Here is a 19,658-nt window from a genome sequence, read left to right as displayed (position 1 = left end):
AAGATTGTCTAATGAACATGGGGAATACTCATGAGTGAAAAAGGCAGCATCATAACTCTGGCCATCTTTCCAACTCTCTGTCATTTCCAAGCTTACAGAATATTAACAAAGCCATCTCACTTTCAGGGCTGACACTGGGCGCTGGCCTCAGCCTGACCCAGGTAAAGGACGTCTTGGCAGATGTGGTCTCCAGGCTCCCCGAGGAGAGGACACAGATGTACCGTGCTCTCCTGAAGCATCTGAAGACCTTGGCTGGGCAGCAGATCAGGAACATGGCTGTAGGTTCTCTGTACCTTCCTCTGGGTGGGGTTCTTTAAGGAGGAAAGATGGCCTTAGTCACTATTTCCGTTTCTGGCTGTACCCACCTGTTTTCCACGTGGCTGAATGAGTGGTTACCTACTTCAGACCCCTGCAGAGTAAGCCACCTAAATGGCCAGGTTAAATGCAGGGACGGCATCTCCTGGTTCATTCCCCCATGATTTTACACTGTCTGTGATTTTCTGTTGAGGATTTGTCTATCCAATCCAGAAGCTTCTGTCTTTAAAAGCCCCCAAAGAGGTTTTTGGACTAGCTGCCTTATAAAGATGGGTTTGTTGAAAACAATTAACCTGGTCACAGATGGGAATGAGAGCCACACAGTCTGCTCAACATCTTCTGTGGTTTCATACTACCTCTATAATTTGCAGACTAAAATATTAACTATAAATACAGTAGCCACGTGAATGACCATCAACAGTAAGTAAGTAATGTGGAGCAGAGTTATCATTGATGGCCCTCAATCGCTCTACATGAAAGCTAGGGAGAGCTCAGTGATAGAACATCCACTTAGTGTGTGCAAGGTCCCAGCATAACAGTAAAAGAACCACTGGACTGTTTCTTCAGTCCAATCTAAATCTTCTCTGATGACTGTGAATGTATTAGTATTTTATTGCTAGGAAGAGACACCATGACCACGGCAACTCTTATAAGGAAAACATTTAATTGGGGCTGGCTTACGGTTCAGAGGTTCAGTCCATTATCATCATGGCGGGAAGCATGACAACATGCAGGCAGACATGGTGCTGGAGAGGTAGCTGAGAGATCTACATCTGGATCCACAGGCAGCAGGAAGAGACAGTGAGCCACTAGGCCTGGCATGAGCTTCTGAGACCTCAAAGCCCACCCCTAATGACACACTTCCTCTAACAAAGCCACGCCTACTCCAACATGGCCCACTTCCTAACAGTGCCACTCCCTGTGAAGCTATGGGGCCATGTCCATCCAAACTACCACAGTGGATTTGTGTTTTGGATGTCTTAATTCTTAATCTCCTAATGTTAATGTTCTGATTTGCCTGATTTGGAGTGCCTGCAGTGTCCTTATTGGTCATCCCATCTGTGGTTCACCACCTGACGTGCGTTCTTACTGGTGGAACCGTCAGTAGTGGTTTTTCCTGGGAGGCAGATTGCTCAGAGCACAGGGATCTGCCCCCAGGCCACATTTCCCATGCGGTGTCTCTCACCGGAATCTCTCTTTATGCAGCCAGCCAGGAAGGGATCCATAAGGCTTGGCTGGAAGGAGACATTTTTTTTTTTCACCCTGCAGATGCCACTTGTCTCCAGGTGCTAGCGGGTCCCCTCCTTCAAACACTCAAGGTCTCAACAACTTCATCGCCCCAAACACACTTCTCTGGCCCCCACACTCATAGCCCCACCCTCCCACCAATACTTACAAGCAATCTGTGTGGCTTTGTTTAACCATTTCCTGTCTGCCGTCATGCAAGCTACAATGCATTAACTGCAGCATAGCGACCTCATGCATAAATCACAGCTTGATTTTCCTAACTGAGGTGGTTTTTACTGTCTTCCCTCTTTCTTTCTTCCCTTCTTCCTTTCTTTTTGTAAATAATTAAAATAAAAGGATAAGTCATTGCTTTAAACATTTCAGAATTTGCAAGAAAAACTTGGAGCCATACTGGCATGTTTTATTCTAATGGCTGAATTATCCTGAAAAGAAATGTCCTCCTCAGTCTAATTCACAACAAAAACTCTGGGTTGCTTATTAGTATTTCTTTTAGTCCTTAGGTGGTCATATTATCAGTAGACTGCCGACCTCTGACCTCAACCCTATTTTGGGTGTAGGCAACTGCATCCTCAATGTTGCATCAAGAGGTGAGTTACTGAGTTCCCTTCTAGGCACAGATGAGTCCTCCAGACACTGAGCACAGAGATGTGGGGTGATAGGAACTCATCGTTCACACCATTTGACAGGGTGCTGATGTCTCATTTTTTTTTTGTGGGAAGACCTAGACTCACACACATCGGGAAGACAGCAAAATGACATCCTTCCAGCAATCGAGAATTGTCAATAGATCCATGTCCACTTGATTTACTCTCTGATTGTGTGAGGTATTATTAATTGTCAACCTGATAGGATCTATAATCAATAAGAGACAACCCTTTAGGAACACCTTGATTCTGAGTCTACCTTGACTCACATTCCACATGATGAGGATTCATATTGCAAGACTGTCCCCACTTCAGACCCCAACCACAAATTGGGTCTCTGGAACTTCTGACCAAAATCAGGGCTTCCATGACCCCACCCTTTGGGTCTATTATTTTGCTACCTTGGCTCCCAAAACTCAGGCAAGTGCTTTACTGTCATCTTAGTTAGGATTTCTGTGAAGAGACACCATGACCACAGCAACTTTTACACAGGAAAACATTGAATTGAGGTAGTGGCTTTCAGTTCAGAGGTTCAGTCAATCATCATCACGATGGGGAGCATGGTGGTGTGCAGGCAGACAGGGTGCTGGCTACATCTCGATCAAAAGGCAACAGGAAGTGGACTGTTGGTCAAACTGAGTGAAACTTGAGCAAAAGAGACCTCAAAGCCCGCCCCCACAGTGACACACTTCCTTCAACAAGTCCACACCCACTGCAACACAGCCACACCTCCCAGTAATGCTGGGGACCATTTTCTTTCAAACCACCACAACTGTGTTTGCCCATTTACTGTATGGGATATTATATATGTCAAAGGTTACTGGTGAGCCCTGGGTGAAGACATCACAGGGCGGCACTCATGGGAAAGGACACAGAGCTGCTAAGTTCTCTCCAAGCCAACCACCGTCCAGACAGCTCCACATGTTCCGTCATCTGGACCCAGTCTTTAGAACCTCATGGTAGATGTGGTTGAGGACCCAACTGGTGTTTGCTAAAGTATCAATCCTCTCATCACATGGTTGGTTCCCCTGGCAACCAGCTCCCATCCTGAGGCCATTCGAGTGCCCACCAAGAGTCACTTCATCAGTGAGAAAGATGCTTCCCTCATGCAGGAAATCCCAGGGAGTTTAGATGTCAGACGCCCTTACCTCTCAGGAAATCACACAGGCCCAAGAGTTCTGTATCAGCAAACAGAACCGAAAGGCAAACACTGAAGCAGGACAGTCTCCTAGCTCTCCTGTCCAGGGCTCTAGTGCTCCTGTCAGGGACTAGGACAGGAGCCAAACGTGTTTCTTACTAGTTCATAACACTGCGGGCACTGTACGCATGTGTGTGTGCACTGTGTGCGTGCACGTGTGTGTGTGTGTGTGTATGTGTGTGCATATGTGTATGTGTGTACATGCACAGCATGCATGTGTGTGTGTGCACTGTGTGCATGTGTGTATGTGTGTGTGTGCACTGCATGTGTATTTGCACTGTGTGTGTGTGTGTGTTTGCGCACACGCGTGTGTTAGATCAAACTCAGAGCCTTGAGTATGCTAAGCAAATGCTCTACCATTGGGCTGGAACACCAGTGCCACATGAGTCGTGTCGTGGGAAATTCTATAGCAGAATCCACAGGAGAGGATCCATGGCCATCACATGCTTACCCTTTGTGATGTCAAGGGCTACTATGCAAATCATCATTAACGCTCACCTTGTCAAATAAACTTATTTAAAAGGAAGGTTCCAGCAGGACAGGACAGGGAAATAGTTCCCGTGTGGTGAGACAAAGAAAGCTCTTCCTGGGTCACACATTACACAATCAAAATCAGTCTATTTTTACTTGACTTTTGATCAGAAAGTGTATTCGTTAATTTGAGCCAACACCCTTTCCATCAATCCTTCTCCAGAATGTCTGTTACCTCTGGGCACAGATCACACCCACCTTCAAAGGACAAAGATTCATCCTCACCCAGGCTCAGGAAGAAGACCACCCCCCAAAGGATTCCCAAAATGCCACAAGGAAATATGTCACCTTCCCCAGGTGGCTTTCTCTAGAAGTGTGATGTTTATTTCTGAGTCTGTGTTTTAGGATTTGGGTTTGAAATAATCACATGAGTTTGTTGTTATTTCATGTGTTGAGGGACATGACTACCATTATCCATATTTCATCTACTAATATCCCTGTCCTCACAAAAGATGTTCCCATGCTTACCATATGCCTTCAGACAGTTGAAGTCCTCACCCTCGCTCATTCATGTGTGCTCTGCCCACCCCACACACATCGTCTGGCTCTGTGAACACATGTACACACTGATTCAGGATGTTCTCCCCCATAAGTCACACACTGTGAGATAGGCAATGTTTCCCACACACTGGATGACCCTGCCACTACAGGGAGAGAAGGCTGTCATTACCAGGTGAGAATCAGATCATGGGGTTGCATGAAGTTTCAGGTAGCTAATTTTTCCATATAATTTCCACTTTAGATTTTTTTTTTTTTTTTTTTTTTGGTTTTTCGAGACAGGGTTTCTCTGTGTAGCTTTGCACCTTTCCTGGAACTCACTTGGTAGCCCAGGCTGGCCTTGAACTCACAGAGATCCACCTGGCTCTGCCTCCCGAGTGCTAGGATTAAAAGTGTGCGCCACCACTGCCCAGCCTAGATTTATTTATTTATTTATTTATTTATTTATTTTGAGACAGGATTTTTCTGTGTTGCCTTGGCTATCCTGGAACTCACTCTGTAGAAGACCAGGTTGGTCTTGAACTCACAGAGATCTGCCTGCCTCTGCCTGCTGAGTACTGGGATTAAAGGCATGCGCCACCCCCCAGCTTGGTACTTGTTATTAGAATAGGAATACCACTGGATATTATCAAGAAAAGATCCACAGTGGTGTAGGCCTTTGAGGAAATGCTTTTGCTTTGGCAGAAGGAGCCCAGCAAATCCCTCTGGACGATCGCTTTCTTGCCGGACTGCCAGATGCAAGCCTGAAGCCAGACCAAGTGCTCGTCTCCATTTTCATGCCCCTCTCTGGGAAGGTATGAGGTCACAGGGTTACAGTATCCACCGGCATCACTGGTCTTTACCCTGAATTAGCCTTGGCATAGAGAAGCACAGAATTTGTAGCAAATGCCTTTTGCTTGCAGAGGTGCAGATAATTCCAGATTCGGTGTAACCAGCTCCTTCAACAATGTCTTGCAGCATCAGGACATTGTGCTCTTTCCCACCTAGCTCTCAGGCTCAGGACACTTGGATCCACAGAGCAGTTCAGGGAAAAGGACCGATGTCCTCAAGGGATAGGTGAGGAGATGGCACTCCAAGGAGGTTTTATCATTTCAACCAAGATTTGTGGTGAAAGGTTGGTGGAAACAGGAGCCCAAGCCGCCAGCAGCCTCAAAAGAGCTAAGTAGAAGAGTCATCTAAAAATCACTTGGCCTTACTGTACCAGATTAATGTTTCCTTTAAATTATTGATAATTACAGAGACGTGCATGATGCGCCAGTGAGCTCCGCTTACAGGAGGACGCGCTCAGCATATCAGGCTTTCACGTGGTCATTGGTGGAGAAATACAGCTTTGACACACTTTCCGTTCAGTCACAATATCTGTTTGCTATCCAGAAGCTTGGGCAAGTGTTTGCTGCTGTAGTATCTCGGGTTTTGTTTTTGGGAGCAGATCAACCCAAAAAGGGGAAGCGGTCGTCACTGCCAAGCACACTCATTTCGTTGACTCTTGCCCACAGCATCATTCATTCACTCGCCATTCATTGAGGGACTTCTGAGCAGATGGAATGCCAAGGACAGACTGAGAAGTCACTTTCACTTACCCAAAACATGAATAGGTACCTTCTCTCTGCCAGGGCGTTAAACAGATTACAGTTTTAGCCAAAGTTCAGAGATGTAGCCAAATAAATTAGAACAATAAAATTAAAGATTCGCTGCTGCTGATTGAGGAGCAGATCTTAACGTTCAGAACCTCGTGGGCTAGCCTCAGAGACGCTACGACTTCAAAATGAGTTTTGCCAAAGGAGAAGAGAAGCGGTGTTCTAAGCACGGAGACTATTCCGGGGTTCGCGTGTCTTAGTGAGAGTATCTGTAGTGAGTAGGAGGACTCAGAAGTTAAAAAGAAAAGCACATTCCATGCTCCATCACCCACATTGTATTCCTGTCACCCCTCCCCCCAAAGTTCAACCTAAATCAGTTCACGAGGAGAGAATCAGATAAACCTAGTTAGAGACAGTCCACAAACAGTCTGTGGTTCCCCACATTCAGTGTCATGGAAGAACAAAGCACAGTACTCCCTCAGAACAAAGGAACTAAGGGGGTTGTGACCATGCCACCTTCACCATCCAAGGCAGGGTTGGGGTCCCACCTGCACGCATGTAGAAATGTGAATGTGAACAGTATGTCAGATAATAGCATCATACCATTACCTGCTAATAAGTCTTGCTGTTATCAATGCCATTGACTTGGAGCTATAGAGGAGAAAGCCCTTGTATTTTAGGAGTTCCATATAGACATATTTAGTGAGGAATCATCCTGGTGTCAATGATTCATTTCAACAAAGGTTGAGTGTGTGTGTGTGTGTGTGTGTGTGTGTTAAGCTTAAGGGTAGGCATATGTGATTAGTCACTGGTAAATCCATGAATCTAAGTGAAGGATATATATTTATTTACAGTTCTACTCTAAGACAGCTATGGATTTGAAACATTTCAAAATAAACAGCCATTCTTCTCGTTTTTCCAGTGGGAGTTTGTGTCAGCTTTCCGACAGGCCCCACGTCAGCAAAATGCCCTTGCGACGGTGAACGCCGGAATGAGGGTTGTTTTCAACGAAGACACAGGCACCATGGCGGACTTCCGCATCTTATATGGAGGCGTTGGTGCGACCACAGTCAGCGCAAATAAATCCTGCCGGCGGCTGATCGGAAGGTGACTTACAGACGCTTGCTCTTCCCGGGTGAGCCGCTGTCCTTTGAACAGTGGCAGGTGACATGATTGTCAGAGGGAAGGAACTGCCTTCTCTCTGTGGCCGGAGCACTTTGGGGTAAGCACAAGGAAACAGCTCGGCCCGAAGACGGCGTTGGTGTGTGCTATGCTCTTCCTGTGTGAGAAAGTACATTTGAGCAACCTTTGTTTATATTTTAGGTTTCCTTTGGTAAGTGTACCAGGCCTTTTCTTGGGGGCCATCAACCAATTCCCAAATCGTGACGCAGAGACCTATTCTTAGTTTTGAATGCTTGGCCTAGCTTAGCTGGCTAGCTCCTTTAACTTAAATGAACCTGTTAGTTATCTAGCTTTTGCCTCGGAGCTTTCCACCTTTCTTACTTCTGTATATAACTTTCACTGCTTCTTGGGTCTGCTGGCTGGCGGCTGCCTGGATTCCGGCCCCGGGTGTCTCCCTCTTTCTCTCCTCTCTTCTTCTCTCGTTCCTTCTTTCTCTTGAGCCTAGATGTCTCCTCCTATTCATTCTCTCTGCCTGCCAGCTCCGCCTATCCTTTCTCTGCCTAGCTATTGGCCATTCAGCTCTTTATTAGACCAGTCAGGTGCCTTAGGCAGGCAAGGTGAAACAGATGCAACATATTTACATAATTAAACACACATCCTTACATCATTAAACAAATGCAGCATAAACAAATGTAACACACCTTTACACAGTTAAAGTAATATTCCACAGCATAAACAAATGTAACACATCTTTGCCTAGTTAAAATAATATTCTACAACAGGTAAGTATTAAATACTTGTTTGGCCCTGCCCATACTGAACTGTTTACATTCCTTTCCATGTGCCCAGATGTTGGGATGAAGGGATGTTGAATGAAGCTTGCCAGCTGGTTCTGGAAGAAGTCTCCCTGCCAGCATCAGCCCCTGGAGGAATGGTGGACTACCGACGGACACTGACCATCAGCTTCCTCTTCAAATTTTACTTAGAAGTGTTGAAGCAGTTAAAGATGAGGGTAAAGTTGTGGTTGTCCTTAGGATGCCCTGGGGAAGAGAGTTTGTTCTAGATGCTTCTCCAGCCTCTGGGAAGCTTAAGAGAACACCATGTGCTGACCTCACTATAGTTCTGTTTGTGAGCTACATTTCTGAGGACCATGCTGAATGAAACCCGAAGCTCTCCTTAAGTTCACTCAAACTTCCCCAAAGCAATAAAAACAAAAGTCAGGGCCAGGCGGTGGTGGCGCACGCCTTTAATCCCAGTACTCGGGAGGCAGAGGCAGGCGGATCTTTGTGAGTTCGAGGCCAGCCTGGGCTACCAAGTGAGTTCCAGGAAAGGCGCAAAGCTACACAGAGAAACCCTGTCTCGAAAAACCAAAAAAAAAAAAAAAAAAGTCAGAAGACCGTGCAGCAACAAACATTTAAAATCTTGTATCTCAACTAAATCTCCACAAGAAGTACTCTCCATTAAATAAACTATAGTCTGTATTCCAGGATCCCCGTGGATACCCTGACATCTCCAAGAAACTCTTACATGTTCTAGAAGACTTCCCTTTGACCGTGCCGCAGGGGATGCAGTCATTTAAGGTCGGTACACTTTCTCAATGAACAGAATATAGTAGAATATTATTTTAGGGTATGTTGCTTTTGTTTTTGTTGCATTTGTTTAACTCTGTGAAGCTGGGTTACTGTGCCTGTGTGAAACACCTGATGGTCTAATAAGGAGCTGAACGGCCAATGGCAAGGCAGGAGAAAGGATAGGCGGGGCTGGCAGGCAGAGAGAATATATAGAGAGGGAGAAATGTAGGAGGAAAGCTCTAGAGCCAGAGAAGGAGACGTCTCCAGCCATCCAGCAAGCCACAAAGAAAGGTATGCAGTGATAGAACGGGAAAAGCCCAGAGGCAAAAGGCAGATGGGATAAGTTAAAGTTGGCTAGAAACTAAGCCAAGCTAAGGCCAGGTATTTATAAGTAAGAATAAGTCTCTCCATGTGTGATTTATTCGGGAGCTGGGTGGTGGACACCCCCCCCCCCAAGAGTAAAAAACACCACCAACAGGACAGCCAAACGGGGCTGCAACTGTCTTTTGACCTGGTTTTACTTTGAATCTCAAGTTGCTGCTGTGGTCTTTTAAGAAAAGTTCAGCTATGGAATTACATTCATACTCAATAGTCAGAAAATACAGTAGAATGGTAGTTCCTATTGATGATACCCAACCAAAACTAAATCCCCAGAAATAAAATCAGGAAAAAAAAATATGCAGTGCTTGTGTAAAACAGACTTTTAAACTGCTGCTAAACTTTTTCAAAGAAATTATATTTGAATTAAAAGAAACACAGGTCACAGCTAGGAAAACATAGCATATAAAGATAACAATTTTCTCATAAGTAATGTAGATATTAAATATATTTTCAATCAATAATGCTGACAAGAGTTTTGGAAATTTTGATTTCAAGGTTTATCTAGAAATCTGGAAGCAGGCATTTATACAAACCAGTAACGAGGAGTGGACCCAACCCTCTTCAGCCCTGACGACGCTGAACCTCTAGCTCTAGGAGCTAAACATATAGGCACTACACTAAACATCATAATCATTACAGGATTCAGGAACAGACTGAAAGATCAATAAAGCAGCACATAGTCCAGAAACAGACCAGAAAGCGTGCCATCATGAAAACAAAAATACATTTCAAATAAACAGTCAAATGGAGGGTTTAAGTAAAGACTTCTATGTGAGTCACTTTAAAAATAAAGAACAGAGCCATGTTTTCTACCTTACAGTGCATGTGAAGTCCCGATTTATTACTATTTTAAACATTAAAAAACAGCAACATGAAATCACTAGGTTAAGGGGTGTGCAGATTCTGAGGAGGTCTTCCAAACAGGACTGACACCCAGACGCCATGCAGGAAAGCCTGACAGATCCAGCCACATAAAAGAGAATACACGAGCGATTAAAAAAAAAAAAAAAACATGCACAGCAGAAACTTTTACAAATGAATAGACGTAAAGAATTGACAGATCACTGGGGAAAAAATTTTTTAACTACAACGTTAAAATAGAGCCTCACTCGGAATTTTTTAAATGCATTTTAAGACAACTGTGAGATAAATTTCCAGTCTATCGGACTGAAATAATTTAAAATCTTCATCGTGTCCAGGTCTCACTGGACTTGAAGTATTTTTCTACAAACCCGGTCTCATAGAATCAAGTTGCTGAAATAGAGCAGCCTATCTGTAAAGGTAGTGGGGCTCTCTGGGAGCCCAGCAGCAGGGGGCAGCAGAGACCTCCTGTGCTGTGTTGATTCATGTCACACCCTGGTTTTAAGAGGCTTTTTCTGTTGCGTTTTTTCTGAGGCAACGGTTAAACAAAAAGAGACAGTATTATCCGTTCCTGTCACTGTCTCAATGGCAGGGAGTGCTGAGGTGGCCGCTGGCTGGAAGTTACCTGGAGAGCCTCCTTGCCAGGTTTCACACTACTTTGCTGAGGAGACATGAATGACTGTTCACCCCACCTAAGGGTACCGCTGAGGGGACAAAGGAATGAGCCCAGCCAAGTCCAGCTTGGTGAAACCATGAATGTATTGGACTAACTCATGGGGGCATAGGTGAGGGATTACTTACAGGACTATGGGTAGCCCCCAAACAACTGTGTCGCCAAAAGGTCCCACCCCAGTGGCGGGCCAGCCCTCCTGACCCTTCCAGTCACTCATGTAGAGCTCAGACTCCTGTTTCCATCAACAAAGGTGTTGCTTACACAGGCTTCTCTGTCCTCTGCTCCCATTAAAGAAATCCCAGCTCAGATGACTGCCATGATGGAGCTCTCTGTACTTAACTAGTAGTGCAGATTAACTTTTTCTAGTGCTAGCTATGATAAAATACCTCAACTTCCAAATCAACTTCCAAAGAGCAAAGGCTCATTCACTTCACAGTTTCAGGAATTTGCACCTATGACTGGTTGGCTCCCGTTTCAGGGAGACCGTGGGGAGGTAGAACATCATGGAGGACAGTGTGTTGTAGAACCAAGTTGCTCACCTCATGGCAGCCAGGAAGCAGAGATGAAGAGGAGAAAGAGCTGTGGTCCCGATCCTTTCTCCAGGCCCCCAGTGATCTAACTTCCTTCTGCTAGGCTCTGCCTCTTGAAGGCTCTACCCCTCTTCCCAGTATCACCCCAGGATGGTCACCGGGCCTGCAACACCAGGTCTTTGGGAAGATAATTCAGACCTAAATTATAGAAGGAAACATGAGAAAACTTTATACCCATCCATTGGTGCCTGTCCTGTCAACAGAGCTGCCTTTAGAAGTTTTGATGTACCCTTCAGGGTTGGGGAAAGTGTGAGCTGAGAAATTAGGGTTATACACACACACACACACACAGTTTTTTATTTCTTATTAGAGAAGTAAAGTGTGTCCTTCAATTCTCATACAAATCTAAAGCATATAGCAGAGATTTTTTTTTTTCAAGACAAGGTTTCTCCGTGTAACAAACAGCCTTGGCTGTCCTGGAACTCACTATGTAGACCAGGGTAGCCTCGAATTCAGAGATCTTCCTGCCTCTGCCTCTCGAGTGCTGGGATTAAAGGCATGCACCACCATAGCCTGGTTTAGCAGAGTTGTTTTTTGTTTTTTTTTTAAATCATTAATAAGGAAACTAATTTTTAAAAAATCAGTGAATAGAAGTGAAAGGGATTGAGTTTGGTGAAGTGTGGCTGATTTAGATGCAAAACCAGAAAATACCTTGCAGAGAACCTGTAACCTTTGAGACCATTTTTTCCTACAGGGGACAAATAACTTGATTCTCTCTGGGAAACAAAATCAAACCCTGCATGTCCCCACATAACTGTGCATCTCCACCCCACCTCAGCATCATAGGAAATGGAGCAAACCCTGCATGTCCCCACGTAACTGCATAGGCGGATTCCAGAGGCTTGCTGGCTAGCCAGTCTAGCTCAGCAGCAAGCTCCAGGTTCAGTGAGAGAGGTCCTGCCTCAAAAATAAGGTGAAGAGTCGAAGACACTAGATGTCAAGTTCTGCCGCTAATTGATGACGCTGTCTTCAATGGCCTCTCACTGAGGTCTATTTATAAACCATACAGGTTTCCTCAGAAAATAGGTCTCCTAGCTGCTAGCTGTCACAGATCTGTCTTTGTTCAGGTGGAATGCCTGCTTGTCTCTCTTTACCAGGTGTGAGCACCCTTCTGTTTTACACAGTTGGGGGGGGGACTCCCTCCCAGACCCCGGATCAGTCACAGACCACACCCGAACACCTGTTTCACGGAGATCCTTCATTAAGCAGGAAGGAAAGTTAAAGTGGCTGCTTTCTGATTGTGACCTTGCAGGTCCATTCTTAAGAGAAAAGGGGAGGTCGGGGTTAGAATGGGCTGGGGTGCAGTAGTAAAGGAGGTAGGGGAGGAGGGAGAGGGGGGAGAAGACACAGGAAAGGGGGAGGGACATCTGTCCCAGAGGACAGAGGACGGTCTCTGGATAGAGGAGACAGACATGGCACATGTTTATCAATGGCGGTGTATAAAGGTAAAATGGGAAACCCCAGGTTAGGATGAGGTGTTTAATTTTAATTGGACATGTTAATTAGATGAGCCAAAGGGGGCTTTTGGTTGTTGGACTTTGGTCGTCAGTCTCAAGAGGAGGAAGTGACCAAATAAAGGAGTAGACCTTGGTTTTTAGCAAGGCAGAGGGAATGGGGAGAAGGGCAAGGCCTGCCAGAGTCACGTGCTGGAGTGGGCTAGTGTCCCTTCATGCAGATAGGCAACGGGAAAGAAGAAAAACCCAGGATGAGCTGAACTGAGCTGCTTTGGAAAGCTTGCCTCAAGAGAATGGGTAAGACGGCCACTTCCTGGTGGATCCTGCTGACCCTGGTCTTTCTTAATCGTTTCCTTCTGTGTTCTGTTCTTAACACAGGGTGTGGACTCCCAGCAGCCCCTGCAAGACCCAGTCGGGCGTCCCATCATGCATCAGTCTGGCATTAAACATGCCACAGGGGAGGCAGTCTTTTGTGATGATATGTCTGCCTTGGCAGGAGAACTCTTCCTGGCCGTGGTAACCAGCAGCAGGCCACACGCTAGAATCATGTAAGCGATCATGGTGGGGTTGGGAGGCTTGGAATACCCAGCGGGTACCTAGGGATGAGGTTGCCTCTCGGCAATTAATCCACTCAACACACTGGAAACACAATCTGAGCATGTATCTTGAAAACACAAGATGAAAGGAAACCGTGGATGTGGGTGCGTAGAAGAGGAAGCCCCTACTGCATGGACAACTTTTTTCATCTGAAGAACTTGCCGTTGTTATCTGAGAATTTAATGGGGCAAGAACGACTTTCCTGCCTGTGAGACCCCCCACCCAAAGTTGTGATCCTCTCTCTCTTTTATGACGGTCTACCTTCAGAGGAGCCCGTTTCTCAAAGTGCCAGCCCCTGAGCACTGGCCTAGGGAAGCAGGCACGGACTCACCCTGGAAGGTGAGGCTAGTCTGTGCCCAGTGGAACGAGTGTCCTCTACCTCCAACATCATTTGGCCCGTGTTAAGACTCCACATTGTGGACTTGCCTAGTGATGCTCATGTGAATCCGGGGAGTTCCTCAGAATCTCCGTCTTCCCTTGGATGAGGTCCTCACCGCTGGGTGATACACACTATGGTTTTATTTCCTTCCCAGTTCCCTCGATGCCTCCGAGGCCTTGGCATCCCCTGGTGTGGTTGATGTGATAACAGCTCAGGATGTTCCTGGTGATAATGGCAGAGAAGAAGAAAGCCTATATGCACAGGATGAGGTACTGGCAGCGGGCTCTCCCCTGGTAGAGATCATTGCACCAGGGCTTTGTGTACATAACCGCATACCCTCCCCCAGCGACCTGAGACTACCTGTCTGCTAAGCCTTGCTCTGTAACTGACTTGGGGCAGTGAGAACCAGCTAAGCGGGCACACTTCTCCTTTTAAGACGAACACATTGAGGAGGCTTGGATACTTTGGTGACTTACTTGAGGCACATCAGTAGAGGCGCTGTTCATGCCAGCCTGTGCTCTGGGGTACAAGTCACCCTCCCCTGCCCCAATCCGGAGCACAGCCCTGCTTCCTCCCTGGCTGACAAGAGGAAGAAGCCATCTTTCATTCTCTCTCATGTATCCTCTGCTCTGCTTCTCCTCAGGTGACTTGCGTGGGTCAGATCGTTTGTGCCGTGGCTGCTGATACTTACGCTCATGCCAAGCAGGCCACAAAAAAAGTGAAGATTGTCTATGAAGATGTGGAGCCCGTGGTCGTGACAGTTCAGGTAACTTCAGTATCCCCTCGCTCTTGGGGCCACCTGGCAGTGAGTTTTGGTAGGAAGCGTGAAAGGGTATTGTTAGTGAAAGGGTATTGTTAGAGGGAGATTCCTTAATTTATGGCATTTGTCACGCACTCTGGCGATAATACACACAGAAAAAAAAATTCTGGAAGTTTCTTGCCTTCCTCTTTCCATCAGATACTTCTGGCTTAGAAATGGGCCTCCAGTCCCACTACAGACCACTCCTGGGACCACCAGCCCTGAGGACACCTGAAACAAATACTTCTGGTTTTCCCAATTTCCAAGTTTAACACTTGAATCTTAGAAAAGTTCACCCCTTTGCCTCTTAGGTGGATTTGAAGATCTGTAAATTTGGAATTTATTTCTCTTAGCATCTGCCCTGGGTTCCATCTGCCCAGGATCCATGTCATCTTTAAGTTTTCTGTTGCCCTACATGGGACTGGCCCCTTCCCCAGAGTGTGGAGAGGATCCTTTTGCTTTTCTTCACATTTTCCTAGATTCCAAGGTAAACTGCAGCAATTCCTTCTTGCATTTCGTGGCCGACCCACTAGAGAAGGAAGCAGCACCATTCACCAGGAGAGGGCCAGTGATGGGAATCGGCTGCATTGCTTGGCAGACCAGACAGCCTGCTGAGCGTTCTCTACTCTTTTACTATGGACTCATTAAGATTTGGCCACAGATCCCTACAGCGGGGTCACATACACTTGAAGTCAAGTGCTAAGAAAAATAAGAGATGAGCAGAGTTAACCTTACCACAACTGGCTCATTGCATCAGAATAGACCAAGATCAGAAGGGTTACGGACTGGTAAAGAGGTCAAAAGCAAAATCTAAGCGTTGAGGGAGGAAGGCACAGGTGGACGCCTTAACAATATTTCTGAGTACGGCTCAACTTCTGACTTCCGTAAGAGAAGATTAATAAATTAGCTATGAAAAGTAGGTGTACAGAAGATAGGCAGCAACTGGAAACATCTGCCAGCCACAACATAGGAAACAAGCATATCTCTAGTTATATAAATATTTCCTAGAAATGAAAAAAGGAATAAAATAGGAAAACTGAACAAGTAGATCCAAGTAGGCAGACCACAAGAAGAAATTACAAATGGCCAATGTGTGATGCTGTGAATAAAAGAAGAAAATTAAGAGCTATAATGAGCTGTCGTTTTCCACAAAAATACCAAAGTGTGATAACACTGAGCGGGTGAGCTGTAGGAAAGGAAGCGGGTATTGTCTTATCTTCCTGAGATGAATAAGAAACACAACAATAATCTCTGTGAAGGAACATTAGCAACGTCTATGAAAAGTCTAAGCAAATAAATCCTTTGCCAGCAAGCCCAACCTAGGATCTTATCCCCAGGCTTAGACTGCCCACCTGCAAGAGAAGGTTTTCAGAATCATTCCCTGCACCGTTGTTGGCAACAGTAAACACTGAACACAAGCCCAGGTCTCCTCTGTATAATGGAACTGAAGCTTGGCAGAGCACTTGCCTAGCATGCAGGAGGCCCTGAGTTCAACCTCTTTGAACCAACACACACACACACACACACACACACACACACACACACACACACACACACACACAGGAATTATGTGGAATTATGTGTACTTTTTTATGAGCACATTATGTATCCCATAGGTACAGAAAGATCTCTAAATCGTACTGATAAATGAAAGGCAAAAGTGTGAATAATCAGTGGGTGAAGAATACAGACTTATGTTTTTTCGTATTTGCATATATCTGGAAGATATAAACAAAAAATGCATAAAAACCTAACAGTAGTGCTCACCTTTGGGGGGTGCACCCACATATGTGCACCCACAGGAGGACTGCCTCTTCACCAATCTATGGGGATGCTCTCTCACTTTGCAAACGCTGAAATATGTTGTTTAATTTCAAAAAAAAGTTTTAAATATAGCTTTGAAGAAAAAAAGTGAACCATTCACAAAATAAAGAATCAAGAGAATAGCCAGCTGAGACTTTGAGAGGACCTTGGCTAAAGTAAGGGACTCGGTTATGTGTCTGATTCCAGCTACTGAAATTATTCTTTTTGTCACACTCATCAACATACCTGGCTATGACGGGAGAGTGGAGTGAACTCCAAAGCTAGTGCAAGCGTTTAGGCTAATCTAGCTGTAAGCCTCCATAATGGGTTTCTTCTGAAGATTAAAGAACACTGGTGTCCTGAATTCAGGGAAGATTGATGTGCGGTTGCATAATGGGCTGGAGTACACTGTGATCGTGTCTTCCAAAATGTGCCGGCTCAGAAGACAGGATCTAAGGTGTCCCCAGACTCACTGAGGGACTAGCCAGTCATGTGCTGGCTGGGGAATTTTGAAATTAATGCTTATCACTATACATGGGTTTCAGTGTGCAGGATCTGCAAATGACCAGACTGAGCAGCATGAATAACACCTTTTATTTGTTACCTTCCCAGGACGCACTGCAATATGAATCATTCATCGGACCTGAAAAAAAACTGGAAAGAGGAAATGTTCAGTCAGCATTTCAATGTGTTGATCAAGTCCTCGAAGGTGAATTCTTTTGGGGAGGTGTTCAGGGAGGTGATTGAGACAGGGTCTTACTCTATAGCTCTGGCCTCAAACTCACTATGTAGGAACCAGGCTGGCCTCAAACTCACAGAGATCCGCCTGCCTCTGCCTCTTGAATGCTGGGATTAAAGGCGTGGTCTACCATACCCAGCCCTTTGAAGCTGAATCCTGAAGTACTTTCTTCTCGATTACAGGAGGTTTTAATACATTGATACTGCGGCTTCTATGAACGTTGAAGTGATGCTGTGGTGTATCCCAGCACTCCGGATGCTGAGGCAGGAAGAACATGAGTTTGCAGGCAGCTTGGGCTGGGGCATAGTGAAAGCCGTCCCCAAAGCTAAGGGTGGGGGACACCGCTCAGTGGTAGTTCTTGCCCAGCACCTCCAAGGCTTAGATGAACTTAATGAACCTTAACTCTTCTTATGAAGTGAGCTATGAGGGGGAACACCCAGAATATCAGACTCAGAATTCTGGGAAAGATATGGAAGAGCTTGATTCATTGAGAAAAACAACAAACAAACAAAAACAACTCTACTACCTTTGCAGACAATGGACAACATTTGGTATTTTTGAATAGGAAAGCGGCAGGGTCTCAGTTGCCATGTAGAGCACTTGGCAGAAAAACTCAGATTGAAACGGGATGAACGGGTCCATCATGGCCAGGTCAAAGGTCACCACAAAGTCCCCGTTGAGAGAACTGATGCTGTCGGGCAGGAGAATGTAAGTGAAGAGTTAGGCACTGACTAGATGTGACCAGCAAAGAACCTAAGACGACTCTGAAATTACAGACGTGTTGTCTAGGGGAAAAGTGATACTATTAGCAACATGGTTGACATCTTCGTGGACAGACAGATGAGGGATCCAAGTGGCATGGACCATACCACCCACAAAAATGAGATGGAATTCATCAGCAGTTAAGAATTCAGAGGCTTGGAAAAGAGTGGAGCTGGAGACAAGTTTTGGGAGGATCCATAAAAATCAGTCTGGTCCTTACAGGTGCAAAAAATACCTAAAAATCCATTTAAAATCCATATTTAACTTGTTTCCACAGGGATTTGGCATGACCTCCAGGTAATAAGACCAAACCCCGGGGTTCAAGTCGAAACTGATGCTGTGAAAAGAAAAATTTGAGACGAATTGAAGTTAAGAGTTTAATTGAGTGAAAATGAGTCTCAGATTAGGTGCTCTGGGGGTGGACGGAAAGATTCAGAGACAGGAAGAAAAGTGGGTGGAGAAACCGGTCAGTTGGCGGTTTCTGATTGGCTGAAGCTCCACGGCTGGGATTAGCCGAGACTTCAAAAAAACAAAAACAAAAACAAAAACCACGTTCATGAAATAGGTTGAAATTCATCATTGCAAGTATGGAGGCACTCTGGGGCCGAACATAAGAGCACTGCAATAAAAGTTACAGTCACCAAACACTAGGAAAGGAAGGAGGGGCAGGAAGCAAAGGGGGCAGAGGATGAGAGGGACCGAGTCTTCAGCGAGGATCCACTGAACTCCTTACAGCTTCAAACCTGTTTCCCAGAGAAGTGAAGTTGGATGAACATGGTGATTCAGGGATGTTCACCAGGGACACTCAGCCCTGGAAGTCAATCGGGGCAGAAGATTGAACACAGCCTAGAAATCCAGACCAGTTTAAGAGCTGTATTTGTGGATGGATCGTAAACCCTCCAGTCTTCTAACTACTCCTTTACACACGTCCACCTTCTTGACTGCAGACCAGCCTTATTGTTTGTTTGTTTGTCGAGACAGGGTTTCTCTGTGTAACAGGCCTGCCTGTCCTGGCATCTGCTTTGTAGACCAGGCTGGCCTCCAACTCACAGAGATCTGCCTGCCTCTGCCTGATGAGTGCTGGGATCAAAGGCGTGCACCACCACTGCCCAGACAGCCTTATTTTTTAAGAATCGTTTCTACATTTATTTGGGGGTGTGGTGGTGGGGTACAAGTCTTCAGCCTTGCCATCAAGTACCTTTACCCACTGGCCCATCTCACTGACACTCAAACTTTATTTTTTAATACCTACGACAGATCATAGGTTTCTGAAACTTTTGCTTGCTACTTAGGCAAAATTTGTAAATGGAAGGAGGAGGAGAGACAAATTTATGCTGCCGCCCTCCTCCTCTCCCTCATCACAAATCTGTACTCTGCGTTGTTGTGTGGGTGGGGGTGCAGTTTGTAGTGTTGAGAATCCGACCCGGACCCTGACACTTGCCAGCCAGGAGAGCACTTTACCACTGTGGGTCCTAGTGAAGTCTCTTCCAGCTCAGTGGGTAACTGAGATGTGGTCTGTGGTTTTAATACGTCCAACAAGCAAATGAAAAGACATCAGGCTGAGTGTCACTGTTCCAGTACAAGTTTCTGTATGCTATGTAAAATCATTAACTGTCCTGGGCAGCCTCGTTGCAGAGATGAATTTACCCTTAGGTAAATCATCTTGTACTTGAAATCCCAGTTGTTGCTCAAGCCAACAGAAATTAATTTCTAGTTCTTAAGAACGCACTGACATGAGTAGGTAGGGAAATGGAGCCAAATGCATAGGAGATTTTAAATTGCATATAATTAGCCAATTATGCATAATGACAGCTGCTTATGGGAACGTTGTCAAATTGCAATGATTTTTTTTTTTTAAATCAAGACAGGAAACTAAATGCTATTCCCATGACCTAAAAGAAAATCGTGACATTTAG

At 45.5% G+C, this 19,658-nt stretch overlaps 1 protein-coding gene across 2 annotated transcripts in view; it reads left to right on the top strand.

The window, feature by feature from the left end:
* The window catches only part of LOC114704606 (aldehyde oxidase 3), a 94,090-nt gene that overhangs the window by 30,441 nt on the left and 43,991 nt on the right, over window positions 1-19,658 (top strand). For both annotated transcript variants that reach the window (XM_028885935.2, XM_037210396.1), the window contains 10 exons: window positions 127-278; window positions 2,057-2,150; window positions 5,119-5,228; window positions 6,934-7,118; window positions 7,983-8,145; window positions 8,621-8,713; window positions 13,042-13,211; window positions 13,794-13,908; window positions 14,283-14,405; window positions 16,854-16,950. In XM_028885935.2, coding sequence (XP_028741768.1) covers window positions 127-278; window positions 2,057-2,150; window positions 5,119-5,228; window positions 6,934-7,118; window positions 7,983-8,145; window positions 8,621-8,713; window positions 13,042-13,211; window positions 13,794-13,908; window positions 14,283-14,405; window positions 16,854-16,950 — 1,302 coding nt within the window. The remainder of the gene's footprint in view (window positions 1-126; window positions 279-2,056; window positions 2,151-5,118; window positions 5,229-6,933; window positions 7,119-7,982; window positions 8,146-8,620; window positions 8,714-13,041; window positions 13,212-13,793; window positions 13,909-14,282; window positions 14,406-16,853; window positions 16,951-19,658) is intronic.

Source organism: Peromyscus leucopus, chromosome 13 (assembly GCF_004664715.2).
Source record: "Peromyscus leucopus breed LL Stock chromosome 13, UCI_PerLeu_2.1, whole genome shotgun sequence".
Classification (NCBI taxonomy): domain Eukaryota; kingdom Metazoa; phylum Chordata; class Mammalia; order Rodentia; family Cricetidae; genus Peromyscus; species Peromyscus leucopus.
This window is presented reverse-complemented; position numbering and strand designations above follow the sequence as displayed.